Source organism: Marmota monax, unplaced genomic scaffold (assembly GCF_021218885.2).
Source record: "Marmota monax isolate L192 unplaced genomic scaffold, Marmota_monax_Labrador192_F-V1.1 WCK01_AAM20220418_F8-fsc00080, whole genome shotgun sequence".
NCBI lineage: Eukaryota > Metazoa > Chordata > Mammalia > Rodentia > Sciuridae > Marmota > Marmota monax.
Genome location: NW_026694750.1, coordinates 2,274,734 through 2,299,100, shown reverse-complemented (window position 1 = coordinate 2,299,100; position 24,367 = coordinate 2,274,734). Strand labels below are relative to the sequence as shown.

At 47.3% G+C, this 24,367-nt stretch overlaps 1 protein-coding gene and 1 pseudogene across 1 annotated transcript in view; both read right to left on the bottom strand.

The window, feature by feature from the left end:
• The window catches only part of Lzic (leucine zipper and CTNNBIP1 domain containing), a 64,092-nt gene that overhangs the window by 117 nt on the left and 39,608 nt on the right, over nt 1-24,367 (bottom strand). The window contains exon 8 of the mRNA XM_058572677.1: nt 5,581-5,664. Coding sequence (XP_058428660.1) covers nt 5,600-5,664 — 65 coding nt within the window. The 3' untranslated portion in view covers nt 5,581-5,599. The remainder of the gene's footprint in view (nt 1-5,580; nt 5,665-24,367) is intronic.
• Nucleotides 12,358-23,525, bottom strand: LOC131423413 (transmembrane protein 69-like; annotated as a pseudogene).

The following is a 24,367-nucleotide window of genomic DNA, read 5'->3' as shown; positions in this document are numbered from 1 at the left end:
TGGGTGACCCACACTTTCCCCAGTAGCCCCTTCCCCTAGGGTCTGCTTTCTTAGAGCACAGAGGAGGTGGAGAGCTTCCCAGCTTCTCCCTCACCCACTGGCTCCAGGCAGCCCGGGAGCAGTTTATTCCAGGAGGGTGTTGCAGGGGTCCTGGCCACTTCCATGGCCAGGGAGAGAGCTGACACTTTTACCTTCTAGCTCCCACACAACCTGCAGCAAGGTGCCTACAACAAGTTGCAGGGGACATGGTACAAGAAGCCAAAGTGTCCCAGGCTTTTAAAGCAAGCAATTTGTACAAGGTGCAAAGTTACGTCAATGAAAGTGGCTGGTTGGGGCCTGTGGCTTGAGAAACCATGAGATAAACCTCCACTCCAGCATGGAGTGGGAGGTTGCCCCAGTGCCCAGTCCCCAAACACAGAGACGGCTCCCTGTGCAAAAGCTCCTGCTGAGTTCAAGAGGTCAGCTCCTAAGAGGCTGGCTCAGGCATGTGGGACACAGGCACCCAGTGGGGTCGGCTGTCACCACCCTCACACACCCACCCCACCTGTTGAAAGGTGGTTCCTGCAGGCAGTTGTGAAGGCCAGCAGCTGTGTCCAGGTATCTCAGGAACCTGACCTGCAGCAAGGCCCCAGAAGAGAAGCCCAGAGCTTCCTCCCTCCAGGAGGAGGAGGAGAGGAAGCAGGCGTGGAGGGGCTTGAGTTACATACTTGTAACTCCTGGATGAGTCAGAAATAACGCGGCAGCTGGTGGGGGTGGAGTCTTGTCAGCCCTGCTGCCAAGGAGCTGCTCTAGGAGAATGGGGGAACTGGGCTGGAGGGACAAGGACACTCCTCACACTATCCACCCTCAGGGGCCCGATAGCCCTGGCTGGACCAGCAGGCTCTCCCAGGCAGGCGGCAATCTGTGCCAAAGGTATACTTAGGAGCAGCTTCCTGTAGGTACTTGTCAACTGCTCACTCCCCCCAAATAGGACCCTCACCCTAAAAGCCCGCAGAATAGGCTAAAAACCTGGCCAGTTGGGGCTAATGTCATAGCTGAACTCTTGATGCAGCACAGCTCCTTCCAGAACCTTCCTTTCTATCCCTGAAGCCTCAGAGTTCAGGCTTTCTTCCTCTGCTGTCTGCTGCCTTCCAACTCTTCCTGGGCTCAGAAAGGGTCCGAGTAACAACTGAGAACTGAGAAAAGGAATGGTGCACCTCAAGAACCCTCAATTCCAGGGTGCATGCCAGTCTGTACAGCCAAGCGGGAAGCTCACCTTTGAGCTACCCCTCCTCCTGTGAACCCATCCTCACTTCCTCCACTTCACCTCCTGTGCAGCACTACTACCTGGGGTGGACTCCACACGGCTTCTTGGAGCGAGCCCTACCCTGGGCCTCAAGCATGGAGAGTGTGGCTTCCATTTCCCCGCCACCCCCCGACTGCTGCTTCCCTCTGGGTTGTGGCTCTGGTCTCTTCATGACCTCCCCCATTTCCTTTCTTGCCCTTCTACCAACACAGTATCTGCAAGGATCTTCTCAGAAGACCAGAAGAGATAACTTCACTCCCTACCGAAACCTACCCTGAGGATACATGTAACAGGCCTGGCATGGTCAGCCCTAGCCTGCTCCAGCTTACCTCTCCCATCCTCCTGGGCCAGTCTCTGTACAGGGTGTCCCCTTGGCCTGGAACTGGCTTCTGATCACCCTTCATTACAGTTTAGAAATGTCTTTCCAGGGAAGCATCTGACGGCAAAATGCAAGCCGGCTCTGTCCCCCTTCCCCAGTTCCTCCCAGATATGTAGCCCTGTCTGTCCTGATTTTCTCAAAGAGTCCTGCTGGCATTCCTGCTTACTATCTCTCCTTTGCCCTGTGGAAGGCCAGGGCTGTGTCTACTTCATTCAAATGTCCTCAGCTGGCAGGCACTTAATAAATGCTGCCTGGTTGAATGAATGGAATAAGGAGACAGCCTGTGGTGTCTAAGCTTCCCACTCCCTATGACATCCACATTGATTTAGGGCCAAATATCATTGTGTTAAGAGTGCCTAAGGTGGCTGTGAGTGGTGGCCAACACCTATAATCCAAGTGGCTCAAAGGCTGAGGCAGGAGCATTGATTGCAAGTTCAAAGCCAGCCTCAGCAATTTAGCAAGGCCCTAAGTAACTTAGAAAGACCCTGTCTCAAAATAAAACATAAAAAGGGCTGGAGATGTGGCTTAGTGGTTAAATGTACCACGTTCAATCCCCAGGACTAACCCCTGCAAAAAAAAAAACAAAAAACAAAACAAAACAAAACAAAAAAAACAACTAAGTACTAAGCCAGTCTTCATAAACAATGTAGCTCTTCTAAAGACACATTTCCAAAGGACTCTGTGTTTCCTGAGCTATGGTGTTCTACAGAGGGCATCTGAAATGCTCCACAAAGCCTTCAAACTGGGAGGCAGAACTCCTAGGAGTGAAAACCTTCCAATTCTGTCCTGTGCTCAAAGGCTAGGTTTTAGTTTATTCTCCTTTGTAAAAAGACATGATGCAAGGGACCAGCCACTGGGTGTCGCCATACACGAGCGCACCAGAGATGCAGCTCCTCCTGGATACCCAGCAGGCTCCCAGGTTCTGTGGACCTCCTTCCATAGCCAAAGCAGGAAGCTTTCACCCCTGCTGAAGCTGACTTTATTTCAAACCCACTTTCACAAACCACACTCTAGCAGCTGAGTGAGGCAGAAGAATCGAAAGTTCGAGGCCAGCTCAGCAACTTAGCAAGACCCTGTATCAAAATAAGGAGGAAAAAGTGCTGGGGATATAGCTCAGTGGTAGAGCAAACTTGGGTTGGGTCTTTTGGTACCCCAGAACCAAAAATAAAATTAAAAATAAATAAAAAGGGCTGAGGATATAACTCAGTGGTAGAGCACCCTTGCATTCAATCACCAGTACTACAAAAGAAAGAAAGAAAGAAAGAAAGGAAAAAGAAAGAAAGAAAGAAAGGAAAAGGAAACATACACACACACATACAAATAAAAACAAAAACCCATCCCAGTCCTGGGTCCCAAGAGAAGATCTATCATTCAGTAAGGCCTAGCCAGAAATGGCTGGTTTGTGCTGCCACAACCTCAGGATCCCAAGAGTTCTGGAGCTCAGCGGGTGCTTACTGGAGGAACATCTGTTCTGCGTTATACGATCATTTTACTGGGGGCCCATATTAGAGACCTTTGCTCTGACAATCCTACCCTCCACCACTGTATAGATTGGTGTCATCCTGTCCTTCTTGCTGTTGTAGATTCGCTGACCCCAGGGACGTCTCACACTGATTGCCCATCCAGGGGCCAGAGGTGCCATCGGGGTGTTCATGGGTCTGTGCAGCCAGGTTATTCCTACTTCCACATGCTTCCCTGGCGTTGGTGTTTATTTAAAAATTTTTTTGCAGTTCTGGGGATTGAAGACATGCTAGGCAAATGTTCTACCTCTGATCTACATCTGAGCCTTCCCCCTTTTAAAAAATTTTATTTTGAGACAGGGTCTCACTAAGTTGCTGAGGCTGGCCTTGAACTTGTGATCCTCCTGCCTCAGACTACCAAATAGCTGGGTTTAGAGGTGTGCTCTAAGACTATGCCACACCTGGCTCAAGACAGTTTCTTAAACTGACTCTTCTTACTTTGGGAAAACTCCCGAACTGTCATTTCTACAAACTCTGGTCATCTAGTGTTTTTCAAGCTCTGCTTTGAGCTGATTCTGCCCTGCCACCTGACAGGGTAGAACGCCCAGGGCTGGATCTGGGGCAGAATGTGACCCAGCTCACATGTTCCCGCCCTTTGTTCTCTAGTTCAAGTGCTCTAGAACCATCATGACTGGTTGCTATGATTCTGCCTAATCTGCAGTAGGTGTTGACGTGAGAAAATTAATAATTGAAGAGAATATGCCATAATTAACTCAAACAACACAGACTTGGCAGCCACTGGAGAGCTCACCACAGCATATTGTAATGCATTTGGGGTTGTTGCCTATCCAAGTAAGCATGCTATTAAATGTTCATCACAATTCTGACAAGTACTGGAGTAAGTTCACTTGAGAATTCTTATTTTCCCTGTAGAGATCAAGAACTAGTCTCCATTAAAATGTACTTAGATTACATAAGCTCCAACTGCACCTAATTTAAACATACTGCTTATCTGGTCCTCAGACCTAAGAACAAAAAGTAATGATGTTTCTCAGTTATGGTCTCAGTTATCCCTATAAACATTCTGTTACCTAAAATGGGGCAGCACTTCCCTTCCAAATTCTAAGAAAATTTCTTAGGATTGCATGCACAGTGTTGGCCATACAAGTCAGAGATGAACAGATAAAAGGAAAACAGAAAGAAGCAACAGGCAGCTGTCAATTATGCAAATGAATAGGGAAAGGCAGAGACCTGTGGTTACCTATTGCGGATCACAAACTGCACTTTATACCAGAAGTGGGTGCCGATCCGCGAACTCACATCTGATGGGGCCAATACAATCACACAGCATGTACATTCACCCCACACCCAGAGAACACACATGCACACACACCACTAGGGTGGTTCTGAGCCACTTCTCTTTTGAAGGAATTTTGTTGGTTGTCAGGAAAAGACAGTAGGAAGTGGCTCCCAACCACAGCATGGGATTCATACAAACAGCTCTGTGGGGCTCCTGGCCTGATGGGCCACACACAGCAATCTCTGGGAGACATGGGAGGACATGATGCCACACTCCTGACCTGCCTGTGCATACACCTATTACTGGCCACCATGTGATCTTCAGCTTTTAAGCTCTTGATCTTACTTTAGAAGAATTGGGAGGTATAGCAGGAGGCACTCAGAGAACAAGACAAGAATGTTAGGTGCAGCAGCTGGGAGGCTCCAGCCGCCATGGGGTTCTATCTGGGAAATGCAACCAATTCTAATAAGGAGCCTGGAAAGCTAGCCTCCCTTTGACAGGCACAAGTTCCTGAATGCAAACAGAGCCACCTGCGCTCATTTTTATTTATAAACCTGAAATTAATGCTGTTTGAACACCCACAGTTATGTAAATTAGAATATTCATTTATACCCAGGGGGTCTTGGATCTGCTAGGAAAATTTCAAGTAAACTCAGCCTGCACCAGACCACTGGGTGGGTCCTTTAGGTACACAAGGCACCTCTGACCTCTGGGTTGCAGCATTTCTTTCGTTTTGTTTGTTTTAAAACACATCGTGATAGTTCTTAAATGCTTGCATTTAGAAATGTACACACATTTTCACAAAGTTTGTAGAAAAATACAATGTCATATAATTGAGTGATTCAAAGAGTTTATATAAAATATTAATTCAGAGTCTGCACAGGCTTGGCCTGAAAGAAATCAGCAGCACCACGACATTCACTCTAACAGCCACACATAGGCTGGGGTAGAGCTCAGTGGTAGAGCACACGCTCAGTACCACAGCACCCAAAATGAAAAAGGAGCCCCACAGCTGAAGAAATGAGCATTGTGAAGACAAGGGGAAAGATGAGCAGTCAAGGTAACCAGAGGGTCAGCCCCTGCTGACCAAGGCCACCGAGCCCCACCCAATACCACCTGGGGCCACAATGCTGAGCCCTTTCCTTTAGGTCCTTACCTGCTTCTGGAAATTCACTTCAGGCAAACAGGTGCTCAACTGTTAGGGAAGGCTGTGGCTGGGGAGAAACAAGAAGGTGCCGCCCTGTGGAAAGGGAACATGGGTCAGGGAGGAGCCAGGAGGGCCAGTGCTGCTGCAGCAGAAGCGGACACGTGCCCCGTGAGGAGGGAACAGGACCGCTGGCGGGAAGCTCATGGCCACAGGCTCGCCACAGTCCAGAAATACCTGTGTGTCAGGCAAGCCCATGAAACCTGCTCCAACACCTCGAGACAGGGTGCTGACTGCGGCTGGGTAGGCCTGTCACTTCCGGCCAAAGCAGGTCAGCCAGCTCCACACCACACACCTCCTCCCTGAGTTAGTCACCAACTCTAGAGTCATCAAGGACCAGAATGAATCACGGTGACAGCTGATGGGCAAGTCCTGCACCTGCACAAGATGACATCCCACCCACCAGACAGTACCCGTGGCAAGGCCCAGGTCCCTGTGCTCTACCTCCCGTGTGCTCAGCGAACATCCACAGCCACCTATGCAAACCTCAGCTAGCAGTCACGGGAAGCACAGCTGAGGCTGTGTAGGAGGCCAACCCGGCCCCGCATCTGCCTGCCCCAACCCAACTCTTCCAGGGTGGAACAGCACTGCCTTCTCCTGCCTCTCACACCCCTCACCACTCAGGTCCACCTCCCAGCTAATCTGGCACAAGCGCGGCCACCGAGGGACAGGACCAGAGAGCCTTGGCCCCTGCTCCAAGGCATACAGGCCTGGTGAGCCTCTGCCATCCCCAGAGCACCTGGCTTGGAGGTGGCCCCCAGCACTCAATGCTGCCATGAGAGGTTTGAGGACAATTCTGAGAAATGATGCAAGACCAAGGAGAACCTAGAACACCCCCTCGGTCTTCAGTGGCTCAGCGAACATCCACAGCCACCTATACGAACCTCAGCTAGCCCAGTCTCATGTCACACGCACACAGGAAACGCAGTGGAGGCTGCTCAGACACCTGGGGGGCCAAGGAAGAAGCAGTTCCAGAGAAAGTGGTATTTCAAAAGCCTCGCCTAAAGTCAGGGTCGCTCCAAGCCTCTGAGTCTGTTGTGTGTGTCCCTCCAATGAGTGGATGTCTCTGGGATAAAGATCCATCTCCCATGCTGCCACCCCCAACAGACTAACCCTACAGGAATAGGTCATTTATAGCAATTAATTACTCTTTTATTCCTCCAGATATCAAAGCACCAAAATACCAAGGAACCCTGGGGAACTTTCCACTCAGTCCCCACTCTCCTTCAAAAAGAGATGAAAAGAGAGCCTTCTCCCTCTCGAAGGGCTGTAACTCCTCAGCTACCATAATAGTCATGAATCCCTCATCTGCAGGGCTCAGGCCCTTCCAAGGAGTAAAGAACTTGGCATTCACAACTTTATGAGAAGGGGCCCAAAGGCCAGAACTGTGCAGGGGTCCGCATCCAGATGTTCTATTTGTCATATAATATAATATATAATTGGGTCATTGTTCCCAGTTTACAGAGAAGGAAACTGAGGCTTGAGGTGCCGGGGGCTCCAGAGCAGAGGAGATAGTAATGTGCTCTAGGGGCTGGGTCCTGTTTCAGGCCTGCTGTTGCTGACCAGCTAAGCAACCAAGTCCAGGCACCAATCACCTGGGCACATCACCATTTGTAAAAAAAAGAGATATTGGATTTGGACCACAGTCTCCCTGGGAGACAGGCAATGAGGGCTGGCTTCGTGGGCGTGAAGCTTGGGTAGTGGAATGGGGCCCCATACTTGGTTCACTGCTGTATTGTTACCACCTTAAAATTCTTATTTATTTTTGAGGAAGGAGCCCTACACCGGGCCCCGCAAATTATATAGCTGGACCAGAATGAAAAAGGAGGTCAAGATGCCTGCCAAACTGCCAAAGGCTCCCCAACCTTAAGTAGATGCTACCTGGGGACTCAAGAGAATTTACCAAACCACTGTAGGTACACACAGCCCTGTGCCAGGCTCCAGAGTAGAGATACAAAAGCGGGGCTATGCCATGCAGCCTGCCTGTCAGAGATGACTACATGGCTAAGGAAACCATATTACACATGCAGAGATAATAGTACAAATAAGACACAATAATCTCAGCTACTAAGAAGGCTGAGACAGAAGGATTGCAAGTTCAAGGTCAATCTAAGCAACTTAGGCCCTGGCTCAAAATTAAAAATAAAAAGGGCTGGGGAATAAAAAGTAGCTCAGTGGTAAAGTGCCCCTGTGTTCAATCCCTAGTACCACCCCCCACACACACACACTCAAAAGCCAGGTGCCATGGTGCACACCTGTAATTCCAGATGTTCGGAAGGCTGAGGCAAGAGGATCATGAGTTCAAAGCCAGCCTCAGCAAAAGAAAGAAAGAAAGAACTAGAGTGAGGCACTAAGCAACTCAGTGAGACCCTGTCTTTAAATAAAACACAAAATAGGGCTAGGGCTGGGGATTTGACTCGGGAGTTGAGTGCCCCTGAGTTCAATCCCTGGTACCACCCCCCCCCCCCAAAAAAAAAACAACACAATAATGAATCAAAATGATGTCATGTTAAGGCAAACAATCCCAGGGTACCAACCACACATCATAGACTGTACCCAGTATAGGAAGTGGCAGAGCAAGGGGGTGACAAGCTCTGTGAGAACAGTGGGAGGGACTAGCCGCCAGGGCTCTAGGGAGAACTCTCTGGAGCTGGGTCCTGAAGGCTGACCAGGAGTTTGCTGGTAAGGAAAAGAGGATGACACCGGGCACAGATATGCAATGGGCAATTACTGAGCACCTAATGTATGACAGGCACCAAAAAGACTCAGGTAGATCCACTTGTAAGACAGATGCCAGTCAAGTCATCCAGGACAATGCACCCCAGACTCTGTGACAAATGACATGGTGGGAAGTGCAAGGTGCCCTGGGGCATGTTGCTGGAAACCTGACCTGTTGGACTGCAGCTATGACTGTGGGGAAAGGCCTTGCACACACAGGTTGCCCAGGTCCATGGTGAGAGCCCAAACGACAAGCTGGAGAGCCAGGACTACGAAGCCCACACGGGTTCAGAAGCAGAATGATGCCGTTGACTTGTCCTTGAAGGAAAGTGAGCAGCTGCAAAGGGTCCTGGAGCCTGGATCTCAGGGTATCAATCAACCATATTTGGGAAATGCCAGACTTCCTGGGCAGTACTGGGATGGGGGGACGGTTTGGGAAGAGGAGCCACATGAGTCAAGGGGGCACTGGTGAGGGGACTTCCCAGCAGGAGGACACCTTCTATAAGACACTAGGACAGTGAGGACACAGAGTGGCCTGAGCTGTAGCGCAGGATGCACAGAAGGCCAGGTGATGTGCCGAGCTTCTCCAGTGACATCAGGCCCTCATCAAGAGGTGACTGAGCAGAGTGGTCTGGGGGGCTCCGTGTGATCCTGAGTGTAAGTGAAGGAGAGGGCGGGGCGAAGGGACCTCAGTGAGAGCTCTGCCAGAGGTGAGAGGGACAGGCTTGCAAGAGGTGGGCAGCTGAAGGCACTGTGTTCTGCTATACACCACCACCCGCCTTCGTGGGGCCACTGCTCCCAGACTGTGTCCCCAGTGCAGTGTTCATTAAGCCAGTGATTGCTAACGAGCTTCCACCCGCCAGCCTCAACAGCCAGTACTGCTTAGGTGGCCAGGGCAGTGGTGCTTTGAACCCAACCTCCTCTGGCTAGACATCCTTCTCTTCCCAGACTTCCAGTTCTCGGGGCCGCTCCCTTCTTGGTATCCTCCCAAAACTCAGCACCTACCCAGCACTTGCTGGGAACCTCTCTCTGTATCCCTAAGGGGCAGGGCAGGGGCACAGTTTTACCTATCCTTGTGCCTGCCTGGCAACTCTCTTGCGTGGTCATGCACTCACAGTTCATGGGGACTAGCCAGAGCCTTGTCTGTAATGGCTCTCAGCATCCTAGGCTGAGTAGATGCTCCATCTCAGTTTTGCCTCCTCCAGGTTGGGTCAGCTGACAGTGACAGAGGGGCTTCTCAAGGTTACTACCCCATAACCTCAAACAAAAGAAAGAGAGAGGGAAGGCTGAAGATGTTGATGGGAGGAGACATATCAGAAAGGAAGAGAAGGGCAAGGGGCAGAGGAAAGGAGGGCAGGAAGAGGCATAGACAATGCCCAGACAGAAGAGGGAGGGCCAGCAACAGGCCTGAGCTGACCCAACAGCAAAGTGCTCATAGCTGGGCCTAGGGCCTGCAGATCTAAATACTCCCTGCCACTTTATTTTTCTCTCCTCTTAAACACACACACACACACACACACACACACACTCTGTACACACACACACACACACACTCTGTACTGGAGGGGGGCCACCTAAGATAAGAATGTGCTCTAAGAATTGCTCCAGGCAAATTTATCAACCCAGAAATGGGAAGGCAGAGATCAGCCTATCCAGGATCCAAGGGGTGCCCACTCACAGGCTTCTCCCAGGGCGAGGGTGGTGGCCCTGGGCAAGGGGACATGAGGAGGAAGAAGGCAACACAGCAGAGCCCACTAGGTGGAGAACGACAGGTCCTACTCACTGCTGCTCATCTGCCACCAGTCTGCAGTCCTCACTTCCAGTCATCCTTCAGAAATTAAAATAGAGATGGGCTGCCCAAAGCTCCTCTCTGTAGGAACATCTAGAACTGGTGTGTGAGCCACGCTAACTCCCAAATATTTCCTTCCATCTATAGTTGATGGAATCTGCAGTGCAGACCACCAGAAGCCCAACTGTAGCATCCTTCCAGTTGCATCAATCAAAATTTCAGGTGGGCTGGGGCTGGTGGTAAAGTGCTGGCCTAGCATGCAGGAGGCCTTAGGCTTGATTTCCAGCACCAAAAAAAGAAAACCACAAAACAGTGCATAAACCACCAGACATGCAGGGAGGAACCCTACACACCGAGGAGCGAAAGTGCTTCATGCCAGGCTAGTTTGGGGCTCCACAAATGACCACCAGCCAACAGGGAGGGGCCCTGGGGCAGGCTGTTTTTTGCATATGAGACACCATCCTGGCCTGATGCCAACTGCATAGGCTTTGGGAATTGTGTTCATCCATTTCATCGATTTACTGAGTACCTACCATATACTTTCTAGAACACAGAAGTGGAAAAAAACTAGTCAAAACTAGTTCTACATACAGCCTAGTGAAAGGGGGAAAACAGACAATAAAACAAATATAAGCAATGAGCAAGTAATAGTCAAAGAAGGCGGCAACTGGAGCTGCCACACAGACTGAGCTGGTGGGGCTGTCAGGGCGGGTGAAAGGTGGGGAGGGAGCCCTGTGGTGGGGGCCTATGGGGTGGCTGGAGAGAAGCAGCCAAAGCAGGAGAGGAAACAGAGAGCTGATCATCGGGGCCATGGAGGCCTTTGTGAGAACCTGACGTTGGCCTATGTGAACAGGGCAGCTACTGGGAGCCTGGAACAGCCTCCCAGGTCTGACCTGGTCTGACCTGGCTGGGGAGGCCACCCTGACTGCTGAAACAGAGAGGCCACAGGGACAGGAATGCAGGCAAAGCTGTCAGGATCTCGGATGAGGAGCAGTGGTAGAGGAAGCACAGCATCCAGGCTGGGGCACGTGGTGCAGGCAGACCACAGGCTTCAACATACTGTGGGGGTGGGAGGTTGGGCGTGCAGAGAATCTCCAGTTTGCTGAAGGTCGCCATTCTGACCAACCAAGAGGAGGGAGACACAAGTAGCGTGGGCCTGGTGAGAGGATGAGGAGCTGGGTTAGATGTCTTAGAACCTCTCCCACCTCTTAGCCTTCCTTTCCCCATCTCTGTGTGTGGGAGATAATGGCACCTGCCTCAAGGAAGGTTGCAGAAAGTAGATAACATAAAAAGTACTTGGCACAGTGCCTGGTACCCAGCAAGTGCTCAATAAACACCAGTTACTATTATTAATGTTAAGAAGACAACAGGATGGGGCTGGGGTTGTGGCTTAGCGGTAGAGCACTCACCTAGCACGAGCAAGGCCCTGGGTTCGATCCTCAGCACCACATAAAAATAGATAATTAAAGATATTGTATCCAACTATAACTAAAAAATAAATATTAAAAAAAAGAAGACAATAGGAGATAAAAACAGTTAGGAGTTCAGTGGGGTGTGGTGGTGCTCACCTATAATCCCAGCAACTCTGGAGGCTGAAGCGGGAGGATCCTGAGTTCAAAGAAAGCCTCAGCAAATAAGCAAGACCCTAAGCAACTTAGCAAGACCCTGTCTCAAAATAAAGTAAAAAATTTAAAAGAGCCAGGGATGTGGCTCAGTGCTTAAGTGTCCTAAGTGCTTACCTAGCATGTGCAAGGCCCTGGGTTCCTTCCTAGTGCTGTGGAGGGTGGGGAATTAAAAGGCTTAAAATTGGGTTGGGGCTGTGGCTCAGAGGTAGAGCGCTTGCCTACCATGAGTGAGGTACTGGGTTCGATCCCCAGCACCACATACAAATAAAATAAAGATATTGTGTCCACCTATAACTAAAAATTAAATAAATAAACAAATATAATTTTTTTTTAAAGGTTTAAAATCCACTGGGTGTGGTGGCACATGCCTAAGATCCCAGTGGCTTGGGAGGCTGAGACAGGAGGATCTGTAAGTTCAAAGCCAGCCTCAGCAATGATAAAGCACTTAGCAACTCAGTAAGACCCTGTCTCTAAATAAAATACAAAATAGAGCTGTGGATGTGGTTCAGTAGTCAAGTGCCCCTGAGTTTAATTCCCAGCTGCCCCCACCCCCCAAAAAGGCCTAAAATCCCCTCTTCCCTCCATGTCTTCCCTCCATGTGTACCATCAGTCCCCATCTGGCTCAAAAGATGGAGACTGCCCTGGTCACATATCAGTGTTCCTGAAACCTCAGCCTCATGGGCATTTTATTTTTAGTTAGTTATTTTTTGGGGTACTGGGGATTTAACCCAGGAGCAATTTGCCACTGATCCACATCCCCAGCCCTTTTTATTTTGTATTTTGAGACAGGATCTCAGGAAGTTACTTAGACTTGCTAAATTTTAAATTTCCGAGGTGACCTTGAATTTGTAATCCTCCTGTCTCAGCCTTCTAAGCTGCTAGGATTACAGGTGTGTACCACCCTGCCCCACCCTGTAGACATTTTGGACTGATCTGTTCCTTGTTGCAGGGCTTTCCTGAGCATTCTGGAAGGATTAGTAACACCCCTGGATTCTGCCCCCTAAACACTGAGGGCACCTCCATCCAGCTGCAGGAATCAGAATCTCCTTCTGACATTGCCTCAGGTCTCCTGGGAAGCAAAATCGCCACCGCTAGAGAAGCCTGCTGTACGAAGCAGCTCACAGGTACTCTGGCTTCCTGTCTGCCATGTACTCTTCCAACCTCTCAAATAAATGAACTGTTCAGTCTTCACCAGAAATGTGCCTTTTAGGTCTCACAATGAGGACCTGGGCAGAGAAGTGACAACAGCCATGATAAGCCAGCTTGTCCAGACTGGAGAAAGATGTGAATCCAGGTCATGCAGCTCTCAACACTCTGCTCTATTACTCTCCAGTATATAAGCAGGTAAAATGCACTCAAGGTCCGCAAGAGGGAGACAGGGCTGAGGGCTGACTTGAAGCCCCAGGTGGCATCTGAGGTTCTCCAACAACATAAAAAAGGGGGCACCAGAGAGAATTTCCACCCTTTTCGTTCTCAGTAATTAAACTGCAACAACATCCCAGACAAACCTCTCAGGCCTCAGGAGCAGCGACCTTAATTAACAAACTCCACACTGCTTCTTCCTCAGTGCAGAGACTGCTCAGTGTTCTGGAACTCTGCTCCATGGGCAGAGCACAAGCAAAACAGGCCTCCTGATGACAGCTTGGCTGAGTTAGGGAGATTGCAGGGTGCACCAATCTCATGAGTGAGTTTGGGATTAGGAATCTGTCCTGAGGTTGCCAACCCAAATTCCAACGTGATCCAAAGCTCCTTCCTGCTGTGTAAAGCCAGAGGATGTTGCAGAACAATAATTATTGTTGCTGCAGCATTTTCTCAGTGCCAGGCATGGAATCATCACATTCATACTTGTCTTGTTCTAGACCTCCCAAGCCTGCAAGGCAGGAATTAGTCACATTTTAGATGAGACAACTGAGGTTCAGAGAGGGTAAGTAACTTGTCCAAGGCCTTGAGGCTAATGGGTGGCTGGGCCTGGATCTGAGTCCATGCTTTGCCTCCATCCTCTCAGCCCCTTCTAGATCAGTAGTTGATAGAAGCATTATCCATTTGAACAAAATAAAATGAAAACCCACCTTACAGAAGAAGGCAGGCAGGCAGGAAGGAAGACAAGCAAGCAAGCCAGACTCCAACCTGCTGCCAACCAGAGGTCAATAAGAAAGTAAGACAAGGCAGAATAGCAACCACAGTCAGCAACAGGTCCTCATGGCATCCAGAGTGGTGGAGGGAAGCCTGAAAGGACATTAGTGGGCAGTGGCGGAAATGTAATGGGAAGCATCTGAGATGAGATAACTGCATCAATGTTATTTGGGTTGAATATGATGATGATACTGTGGTTATGTTGAAAAATATCCTGGTTCTTAAGAGACACAGGATGAGATATTCAAGGATTAATTGTCTCCATGCTTGCAACTTACTCTCAAATGATCTAGAAAAAAAGGTGTATGTGTGTATTTGGGGTAGGGGGCGGGGGAGACAGGGGCCACATAAGCAAGCAAATACAGCAAAACGCTACATTTGGCAAATGTAGCAATGGGTATGTGGGTGTCCACTGTACTGTGACTTTCCCTCAACCTTGGAAGCAAAGTTAAAAGTTGGAAAAAAAAAATCAAAAGGCCACTTGGAAATGGAAACCACATCAGGCAGCAGAGAGGGGCATGCCTCTCTGAAGGCCCCTAGCTTGACAAGCGTCCCCTTCCCACTGCCCCATGTTAGCCACAGCCAGGCCTCCTCCCTTGGCAAGCAGCTGTGAATCCACATAGAGGGGAGCCATTCTCTCTGGCCACAGGTCTCTGGCATGGGAATGATTCTGGAATTGCTGACATTTACCCTCTGCACACTTCCTACCTCAGAGCCGCCTTCCTGCCTCCTTCCCAGCAAAACTGCTCATTCTGTTCCGGGTGCAGCACCCTGAAGAAGGTTCTTTGGTGATGGTTCTGGCAACATTTAAATCAAATTCATCTGACCTGATTCAAAACAGTCCCATAGGAGCCACGTGTGGTGGCACATGGCTATAATTCCAGTGACTCAGGAGGTTGAGGTAAGAGGTTCAAAACCAGACTTTAGCAAGAAACTTTGCTTGACCCTGTCTCAAAAAAAAAAGGCACTGGTGTAAGGGTGGCTGGGGATGTGGCTCAGTGGTTAAGTACCCCTGGGTTCAATCCTGCTACCAATAGGACCAGAGTGCAGGAGCCATGCCCAGCTGTCCTTATTGCCCCAGGGCCCCAGGGAGCTAAGCAAGCCCTGAAGGCCATCGGCAGGTGCTTCACCTCCAAGACAGGTAGGAAAAGAACTTACTTGGAAACAGCTTCCCCAGGACCTGCAGGCTGGGCAGGAAGTGAGAAGGGCTCTTTCATTTGGCCCACTGCAAGGATAGGCAGCCAGTTCCCAACTCACCACCATGTTCCCACTATAGCTGGGTTTTTTTGTTTGTTTGTTTGGTTTTGATATCTGTGATTGAACCCAGGGGCACTGAGCTACCCAGCCCTTTTTATTTTGAGTCAGGGTCTCACTAAGTTGCTGAGGCTGGCCCTGAACTTGCAATTTTGCTGTCTTGGCCTAGGGCTTCCTAGGATTACAGGCGTGTGCCACCAAGCCCAGGCAGATAAGTAGATTTTTTTTCCTCCCCCAGACTCAGGGCCTTAAATATGCTAGGCAAGTACTCAGCCACTGAGCTATACCCCCAGCCCTGAATGAGAAGATTTAATGAACCAAAGGAAACTCTCCCAGCCATGGGATGTCCTCACCTCCGCCAAAGGGCAAAATTACAATTTTGTTTAAAGGACTTAAATGTCTTTTTCTTTTCTTCTCCTTTTTTTATTTTTTTGGTACTGGGGATTTAACCCAGTGAGCACATTACTACTGAGCTATATCCCTAGCCTGTTCTTATTTTTATTTTGTGACAGTGTCTTGCCAAATTGCTTATGGCCTCAAACTTGCAATCCTCTTGCTTCAGGCTCCAGAGACACTGGAGTTGTGGGTATGTGCCATCATGCCTGGATTTTTTTTTTTTTTTTTTTTGATACCAGTGATTGAACCAAGGGTACTTAACCACTGAGTCACATCCCAGCCCTTTTTATTTTTTATTTTGAGACAGGGTCTCACTATGCTGCTTAGGGCCTTGCTAAATTGCTGAGGCTGGCTTTAAACCTGCAATCCTCCTACCTCAGCCTCTGAGTCGCTGGGATTACATGTGTGTGCTACCATGCCCGGCCCATACCTGGCTTTACTTCTGAATCTAGAACTGGATGACACTTCATTCCACAAAGCATAATAAGAATTCTGATGGATTAAGAAGAGCTGAAGGAAGCAATAACAAGACCAAAAAGCAGGTTGTCATTTCATTTAACTTTCTTTATAAGGTGGGGACAGGAAGAAAATAATGGAAAACCAACTGATTGGTCAATACCAGATTGCTTTAAGTTGCCCCCTTTTTTTTTTAAATAACTTTATTTTATTTATTTATTTTTTTATGTGGTACTGAGGATCAAACCCAGGGTCTTGCTTTTTTATTTTACATTTTTCAAGATCAAACATTGAAATGTTTAAGTGGATGACATATCATTCATAAAAAGATTGAATGTAAACCAACCTAAAATGGCGTGACAAAGACCTGTTAAGAATTTTCCTGTTCTTTCTCAAGCAATTACTATGAAATAATTTTTTAGAAATGAAAAACAACATATAAAGAACTATCACCGCTAGTGAAGGGGGAAAAAAGCCAAACAGAGATAGAAGGTCATGCCAAAATGCAACTTTACAAAATAGTTTTATATTTATTCTACTTGACCAGGTCTCTTGGATCCTTTCTCTGGATAAATATCTTCAAGTAGTTATGTGACTACAAATGAAAAAAAAAAAAAAAAAGCCACTAAAGTGACAACTATTCTTAGAGCCTTGAACCAGTTGGGATAATGTGGCAAGAGAAAAAGTTCAACATGTAATGCTATCCCCAAACCTATTATTCCTAAGACTATGGCTTCACTGAGTCTTTCAGAAATAAGGATGGCAAACCATGAAAACACAATAGGAGTTGCACTATTAGCTAAATTAAGGTAGTATGGTTTAGTTGGACTACCTTGGCAGAGCAAAACCTCATCTTACTCCTCCCAAGAAAGATAGGAACTAGCTCCATAAGCCATCTGAGTAAAAGCTAATTCAGGGATATAAGTGTTGGTCATGACCATGACCAATCCAACGGTGGAGCAATGAAAGGGATTAGTCTTGCTAGAGTTATATATAATGCTGGCTTTGGGCTGTCAGGCAGATAAGTGATGGTGCTCAGTGGCCTGGCTGGAAGTACTACTTGCTTCTGCTTCTTAAAGCTGCAGGGGGGATGTATGATACCATCGTGTCTTGCTCATACACACTGGAAATGATGGGAAAACACAAGATGTAGGAAACAAAAGGAATAAGTTCTGATGAAGAGATGATTTCAGAGAAAGTATTTCTATTCTCCTTCTGGTTCCCACGCTCATTGTGAATGGGTACTTCAGCATCTTTGAAGATGCTTGAGAAAACCTCTGGATGAAGTGAAGCATACTGGCCCCTATTAAGTCTTATTCAGGAAGATGCCAACCAGTTCTGATTACTGTATTTTTACATTTAAGAGGAGGGGTTATATCAGAAGCATGCTGCTTTTAAATAAAGGGCCTGGGAGTATAGATCCAAAGCAGAGTGACTGTCTAGGGTACAGGGAACCCTGGATTCAATCCTTGGCATTGCAACTGTCGCGCCAGTAAAAAGGCAAGCTGAACCTCAAGGACAGGGATTTGTGGAAAGGCCAAGTTGCTTTTTTTAATGAAAAGAATAAGGTAGAGAGAACTTCATGATCATCCCATTGAAGCTGGCCTGTTGGGGATCTGGCTGTTATCTCTCTAATCCAGACCTATCAGAAAGTCAGATTAACATTTATTTTCAGTTTATTGTATCGTCAAACTTTAGCATAGTGGCTCCATTTGTTCTTCTTCCATTTTTATTTTTAATTTTTTTTGTGGTACTAGACTCAACCCAGTGCCTCACATATGTTAAGCTACTACTGTATCACCAAACTACCTTTCTTTATTTTGAGACAGGGTCTTGCTATATAGCCTAGGCTGGCCTTCAACTTGTGATCCACCTGCCTTGGCCTCCAGAGTAGCTAGGATTGTAAGTGTGTATCATCTCATCCAGTGCCATTTTTTATTTTTCAGCCTGGTCTGTTAGGGTTTGGTGCATAAGTCTAGTCCAAAACAATGGCCTCCTGCAATTCTTATTTTTATATTTTAAACTTTATTTATGTATTTATTTACTTTTATTTGGAGGATGAGGAGCTGGAGATAGAACCCAGGGCCTCACATACGCTAGGTAAGCACTCTACCACTGAACTACATCCCCAACCCTTTTCTTATTTATTTAGGTACTGGGGGATTGAACTCAGAGGTGCTTTAGCACTGAACCATATCCCCAGCCCTTTTTCTTTTTTACTTTGAGACAGGGCCATCCTAAGTTGCTTAGGGCCTCACTAAATTGCCAAGACTGGCCTCAAACTTGCAATCCACCTGCCTCAACCTCCCAAATCACTGGGTTTATAGGCATGTGCCACCAATCCCAATTTGTTTTTTTTTGGGGGGGGTACCAGGGATTGAACTCAAGGGCACTCAGCCACTGAGTGACATCCCCAACCCTATTTTGTATTTTATTTAGAGACAGGGTCTCACTGAGCTGCTTAGTGCCTCACTGTTGCTGAGGCTGGCTTTGACTCATGATCCTCCTGTCTCAGCCTCCCAAGTCTCTGAGATTACAGGCGTGCACCATTGTGTCTAGCTGTTTACTTATTTTTGAGGCAGGATCTCACTGTTTTCCAGGCTGGCCTCAAATTCCTGGGGTTACAGGATCTTCTTACCTCAGCCTCCTGAGTAGCTGGGACTACAGGTGTGTGCCAATGTGCCTGTCTCCTCCTATAATTTGTATTTGACACCTGAGAATCAAAACATTGAGGAAATAGAGGAGCCTATAGCTGTATACATAATGTTCATATAACTGGACTGATGTAAAATACCTGTTTAATTCTTGAAAACATTAATCCTATGGGCTAGAGATTAGCTCAGTGGTAGAATACTTGTCTAGTTAGCTTGCTCAAGGTCCTGGATTTAATTCCCAGTACTGAAAATAAATAAATAAACATTTATCCTTGTGATTCTGATCCAACAAGTAGAAAAAGTTCCCCAGAACTCCTCTCTCTTCTAGTCACGAATTGGGTGAAATCTACCTTTGTACAGATGGGGGAGCACCTGGCTCTTCAGCCCCTTGCAGGTCAGTGGAGAACAATGCCAGCGGGAAGAGACTGTTGAGCTGAGGAAGTTTCCTGGGCTGCACAGAACACTCAGGATCCAGGGTTATGACCTTGGGCTCTACAGTTCTCACCAAGAGAAGTAGAGATTTATTCTCTGCACAGTAGGGGAACAGGACAGAAGGCATAAAGGCATGGCTGGGCTTCATTTAAAAAGAGATTCTCTTTTCTTCCCAGAGAACAGCTGGAGCCCTGAATCCTGGCCAAGTTGGAGCCTGAGACCTGAAGTCAGGAACCAGCACGCCTACAGAATCCGGCTACAGATCTTCCTCTAATTCAGCCTGACTCAGGACAGTCGACCTCTGGCAGGTTCCAGGGGGTGGGTAATGCAGAGTCCTGAGCCCTGGTCTATTTATAAGTGAATGTAAGGGCGGGAGTTCTCAGCTTGCTTCTGCATAAGAGGTCTCCCAACCCAAACCGATCTTCTCCAGGGCTGTGACTCTGGCAGGAAGTTTCCTGACCAACGGCATCGGAAGACCATGCTGTGAGCTGGAAGAAGGACTACCTTTTTTTGGGAGGGGATACTGGGGATCGAGCCCAGGGGCACTCTACCCCTGAGTTACCCCAGTATTTTTAAATTTTATTTTGAGACAGGGTCTTGTTAAACTGCCCAGGCCTTGAATTCACAAAGCTACCTCACTGGGATTACAGGTGTGTACCACCACACCCACAGGACAAATCCATTGATTTTTTTTTTTAATGTTTTGTTTAGTTGTAAATGGACACAATACCTTTATTTTGTTTATTTTTATGTAGTGCTGAGGATCAAACCCAGTGCCTCACATGTGCGAGGCAAGCACTCTACCGCTAAGCCCCAGCCCCATGCCACTGACTTTTTAAAAAAATATTTATTTTTTAGTTATAGGCAGACACAATATCTTTATTTTATATTTATGTGGTGCTGAGGGTCAAATCCAGTGCTCACACATGTTAGGCAAGCGCTCTAACTCTGAGCCACAACCCCAGCCCCCCATCCCCCACTGACCATTGATTTTTCTTTTTCTTTTTCTTTTTTTTTTTTTAAAGAGAGAGAGAGAGAGAGAATTTTTTAATATTTATTTTTCAGTTTTCGGTGGACACAACATCTTTATTTTATTTTTATGTGGTGCTGAGGATCGAACCCAGCGCCTTTGATTTTTAACATTTTGGTTTTTGGTTTTGGCAATGCTAGGGATTGAACCCAGGTCCTAATGCAAGCCAGGTAAGTGCTCTACTACTGAGCCACATCCCCTGCCCTCAGAGGGACCCCTTTTCTCTCCTGTGAGCTAGACCATACCAGAAATACTCCCAATGTGCTGTGCTGCTGAAGTCCCCAAGAGAAAAACTCAGTTGTGCTTCTGGTCAACTTTAGGCTTGAAGGACCAGTCCTAAAGGCTGGGGACATAAATCAGTTGGTAGAGTGCTTGCCTTGCATGCATAAGACCCTGGGTTCAATCCCCAGCACCAGGGAAGGGGCATGGCCAAGAGGTTCCACGGAGCTTGGGGGTCACCTCTATAGAAATGACCAGAATGTAAACGTCATCCAAGAAGCTCCATCAACCACGATGTCAATAGTTACATCAGCTTTTACAGGGCCACAGTTTAAAATTCTAATTAAACTTGAAAATTTTAAAGTTTTTTTTTTGTTGTTTGTTTGTTTGTGTGTGTGTGTGTGTGTTTCTCCAAAGAGTTAGGGAGAAGACTGACACAAGAGGAGGCTGTTCCAATTTCTTCATGAGCTGCACTCAGCCCCTTCACTCTGAGCCACACAGACATGCTCAGCCACCCTCACGTCTCAGGTAGGCCTAAGCAGGGCAAGCCTAGTGCTCCCAGGGCCTCCCAGAACACCCCAGGACAGGCTGGCCAGCTCAAGAATCCTCACCCTCCCCAGCTGTTTCTGCTCCCACTCAATCTCTGCTGCTTCCTTCTCCTTAATTTCCCTCCCATATTGGTTCAAATAATCAAGCTGCCTGAACTGAGGTTGCTGCATTGCCTCCACTTCTCAGGACTCAGGGAACCTCCAACCTCCAGTCCTAAAGGTTATGTCTTTAAATCGATTGGGTAGCCTACAGGTTGAAAGCTCAGTTCCTTAGTCACACCCCATGCCCCTAGCTGCCCAGCTCTGGGGATGGCCTTCCTCAGGCTCAGCTGGGAGCCCTAGGGGTGGCTTCCTGGGTGGAACTCATTGAAGCCAAACTGAAGAAAAAAGTTGTAAGGTGTAAAGCTAAGCCTCTTTCCAACAGGTTTTAACTGTATAGGAATGTGCTAATTTGCATAAAAATATAACTGTGTTCATTTAAGTTGTAAACATAGCCAAGTGTGCTGCACACTGGAAGATTCATGACCCCACACAGCATAAGCGCCACACTGATGTGCCTGGGTAACTGTTCCTGCTCTACTACACAGGCAGCGCTGTAGCTACTCCAAACAAAACATAATCCAAGGAAGGAGGAAGCCTCCCCCTAGGGGGTACTGGGGGCTCAGTTTCCTTCCTCCCAAGTATTTAACAAGCTGATAATCAAAATACAAAATGTTTTAAACAAAGATACTCCCATGTGTTTATTCCACTAACTTGCTGGGGAAATGGTATCAAGAGGAACACTTGTAGTCAGGCTCAAGGGTGCACACCTGTAATCCTAGTGACTCTGGAGGCCCAGGCAGTAGGATCACAAGTTCAAGGACAGCCTGGGCAATTCAGCAAAACCTTGTCTCAAAATATACTGCTGGGGGGCTGGGGATGTGGCTCAAGCGGTAGCGCGCTAACCTGGTATGCATGCGGCCTGGGTTCGATCCTCAGCACCACAAACAAACAAAGATGTTGTGTCTGCCGAAAACTAAAAAATAAATATTTAAAAAATTCTCTCTCTCTCTCTTTAAAAAGTAAAAATAAAAAATATATATATATAGTGCTGGGGATGCAGCAGTGATAAAGTACCTCCTGTTCAATCCCCAGTACTGGAGGGAAAAAAATTAGGAACAATCCTAATGGGTCACAAAGCATCATCCAGCCTGAGACCATGGACAGTGGAGGCTGCAGGGAGGTGTGGGAAGACCACCAAGCACACGTTCCAAAAGAGATGGGGAGACAGCATCTGGCACTGCAAACATGATGCCACATCTTCCAGGAGGGTTTGCTCAAGGTCAGGACCACTATGGGAAAGTTCAGGAGAGCAGACAGGAATGGGCTTAGAGGCCAGGGTGGTTGGCATGAGGGATCCAAGAAATTGCTCCATTGCTAATGGGCACAGGCATAAGCATCCAGAACTGGCCACACCCTGGTAATATAGCTCAGGAGCCAAATCCTCACCACCCGTTTATAATCCCTCATTCCCAAAGCCATCAAACCACAGAAGCTGAAGCTCCTGGCAAAGCTGGCCCACGAAGAGCTCCCCTGCCAAAAAGACTCCTGAGTTTAGACTAAGGACTCACACAAGATTGTCACATTTCACAAAATGAAAGCCAGAAGCCTTTATAAGTCTGTATTCCCAGAAGGCAAGCAAGACCTGCCCTCTTGCAAAACTCAGCGGAAAGGAAAAAGCTCAGACCAAGATTCACCAAGAGAGGCTTACTGCCCTATGCAGAAGTCTGGTGATATTTCTGAGATGCAAGATTTTGTTTAGTTCCCAGAGAACAAAACTTCTTGCAAATTTATTTGGGGCACACAATGCAATGTAAACAAGAAGAAAAACAATCAAACAAACAAAAAGACTGGCACCAGCACACCAGTGACAGCATGCTAGTCCCTGCTTCTAGAAGAGTCATTTAAATGACTTTTGTTATAAAAACTTTCCCAGTCCTAAACAAGATAACACAACCAAAGATGTTCCTAAGAGAAAGAAAAACAATGATTTCACAGGCTGCACAAAGCAGAAGAAACCAGAAATCCAGGACAATTGCCCAGGAGGGCCAGGAGAAAGGCAAGGGGCCTGAGTCAAAGTAAACTCCAGATGGAACAAAGTCATGTTTTTTGTTTTTCCCTTACCCTTTTTATTTTGAAAAATTTCAAAGCCTTAGGAAAGGTAAAAGAAGCCAGGCATGGTGGGTGGTGCATGCATGTAATACCAGCTACTCAAGAGGCCGAGGCAGGAGGCTGTCAAGTTTGAGGCCAGCTTTGACAACTTAGCGAAGCAATAAGCAATATAATAAGACCCTGTTTCAAAATAAAAAATAAAGGCTGGGGATATAATTCAGTTGGTAGAGTGCTTGCCTTGCATGCATAAGGCACTGGGTTGAATCCCCAGCACCACAATCAATCAATCAATCAATAAATAAATAATAAAGGAAGCCAGGCGTGATGGTGCACACCTGTAATCCCAGTGGCTTGGGAGGTTGAGGCAGGAGGATCAAGAGTTCAAAGCCAGTCTCAGCAAAAGCAAGGTGCTAAGCAACTAAGTGAGCCCCTGTCTCTAAATAAAATACAAAAAAGGGCTGGGAATATAGCTCAGTGGTAGAACACCCCTGGGTTCAATCCCTAGTACCCCCCCCCCCAAAAAAAAAGAAAGAAAAGCTCAGATGTACAATGCACGTCCAAATACCCTGCCCCTAGCGTCACCACTGATACCCTATTGGTATACTTGTCTAATGCCTCTCTGTGTTGCAGGCATAAACGGATGTATATACGTCTTTCTCTATCTCTCTCTCTCCCCCTGCCTCCCTACGTTCTTTTTTTTTTTTTTAATGGTGCTAGGGATTCAACCCACAGCTAAGGAGATGCTCTTCCACTGAGTTATATTCCCAGCCCCTTTTCTTTTTCTAGAACCATTTGATATCACATCACTTCACTAAACACACTCATTCAGGATCTCCTAATGCCCCTCTCCTAGATACCCACAATGCCATTCATTTTCACCCCAAGAAATTAATTTTTAAATTTTATTTATTTATTTATTTCAGTACTAGGGACTGAACCCAGGGGCACTCTACTACTAAGCTATATTCCTAGCCTTTTGTTTTGTTTTTAAATATTTACTTTTTAGTTGTAGTTGGACACAATACCTTTATTTTATTTATTTATTTTTAGGTGGTGCTGAGGATCGAACCCAGAGCCTCACGTGTGAGGCGAGCATTCTACCGTTGAGCCACAACTCCAGTCCCATTCCCAACCCTTTTTATTTTTATTTTGAGACAGGTTCTCTCTAAGTTACTGAATCTGATCTCAAACTTGGAATCCTCCTGCTTCAGCCTCCCCAGTCACTGGATTATAGACATATACCACCATGCCAAGCTACTCCAAGGTATTTAATAGTAACCCAGAACCATGGTTCCTACACAGACCATATCTATCTATATATAACATATCCAAAT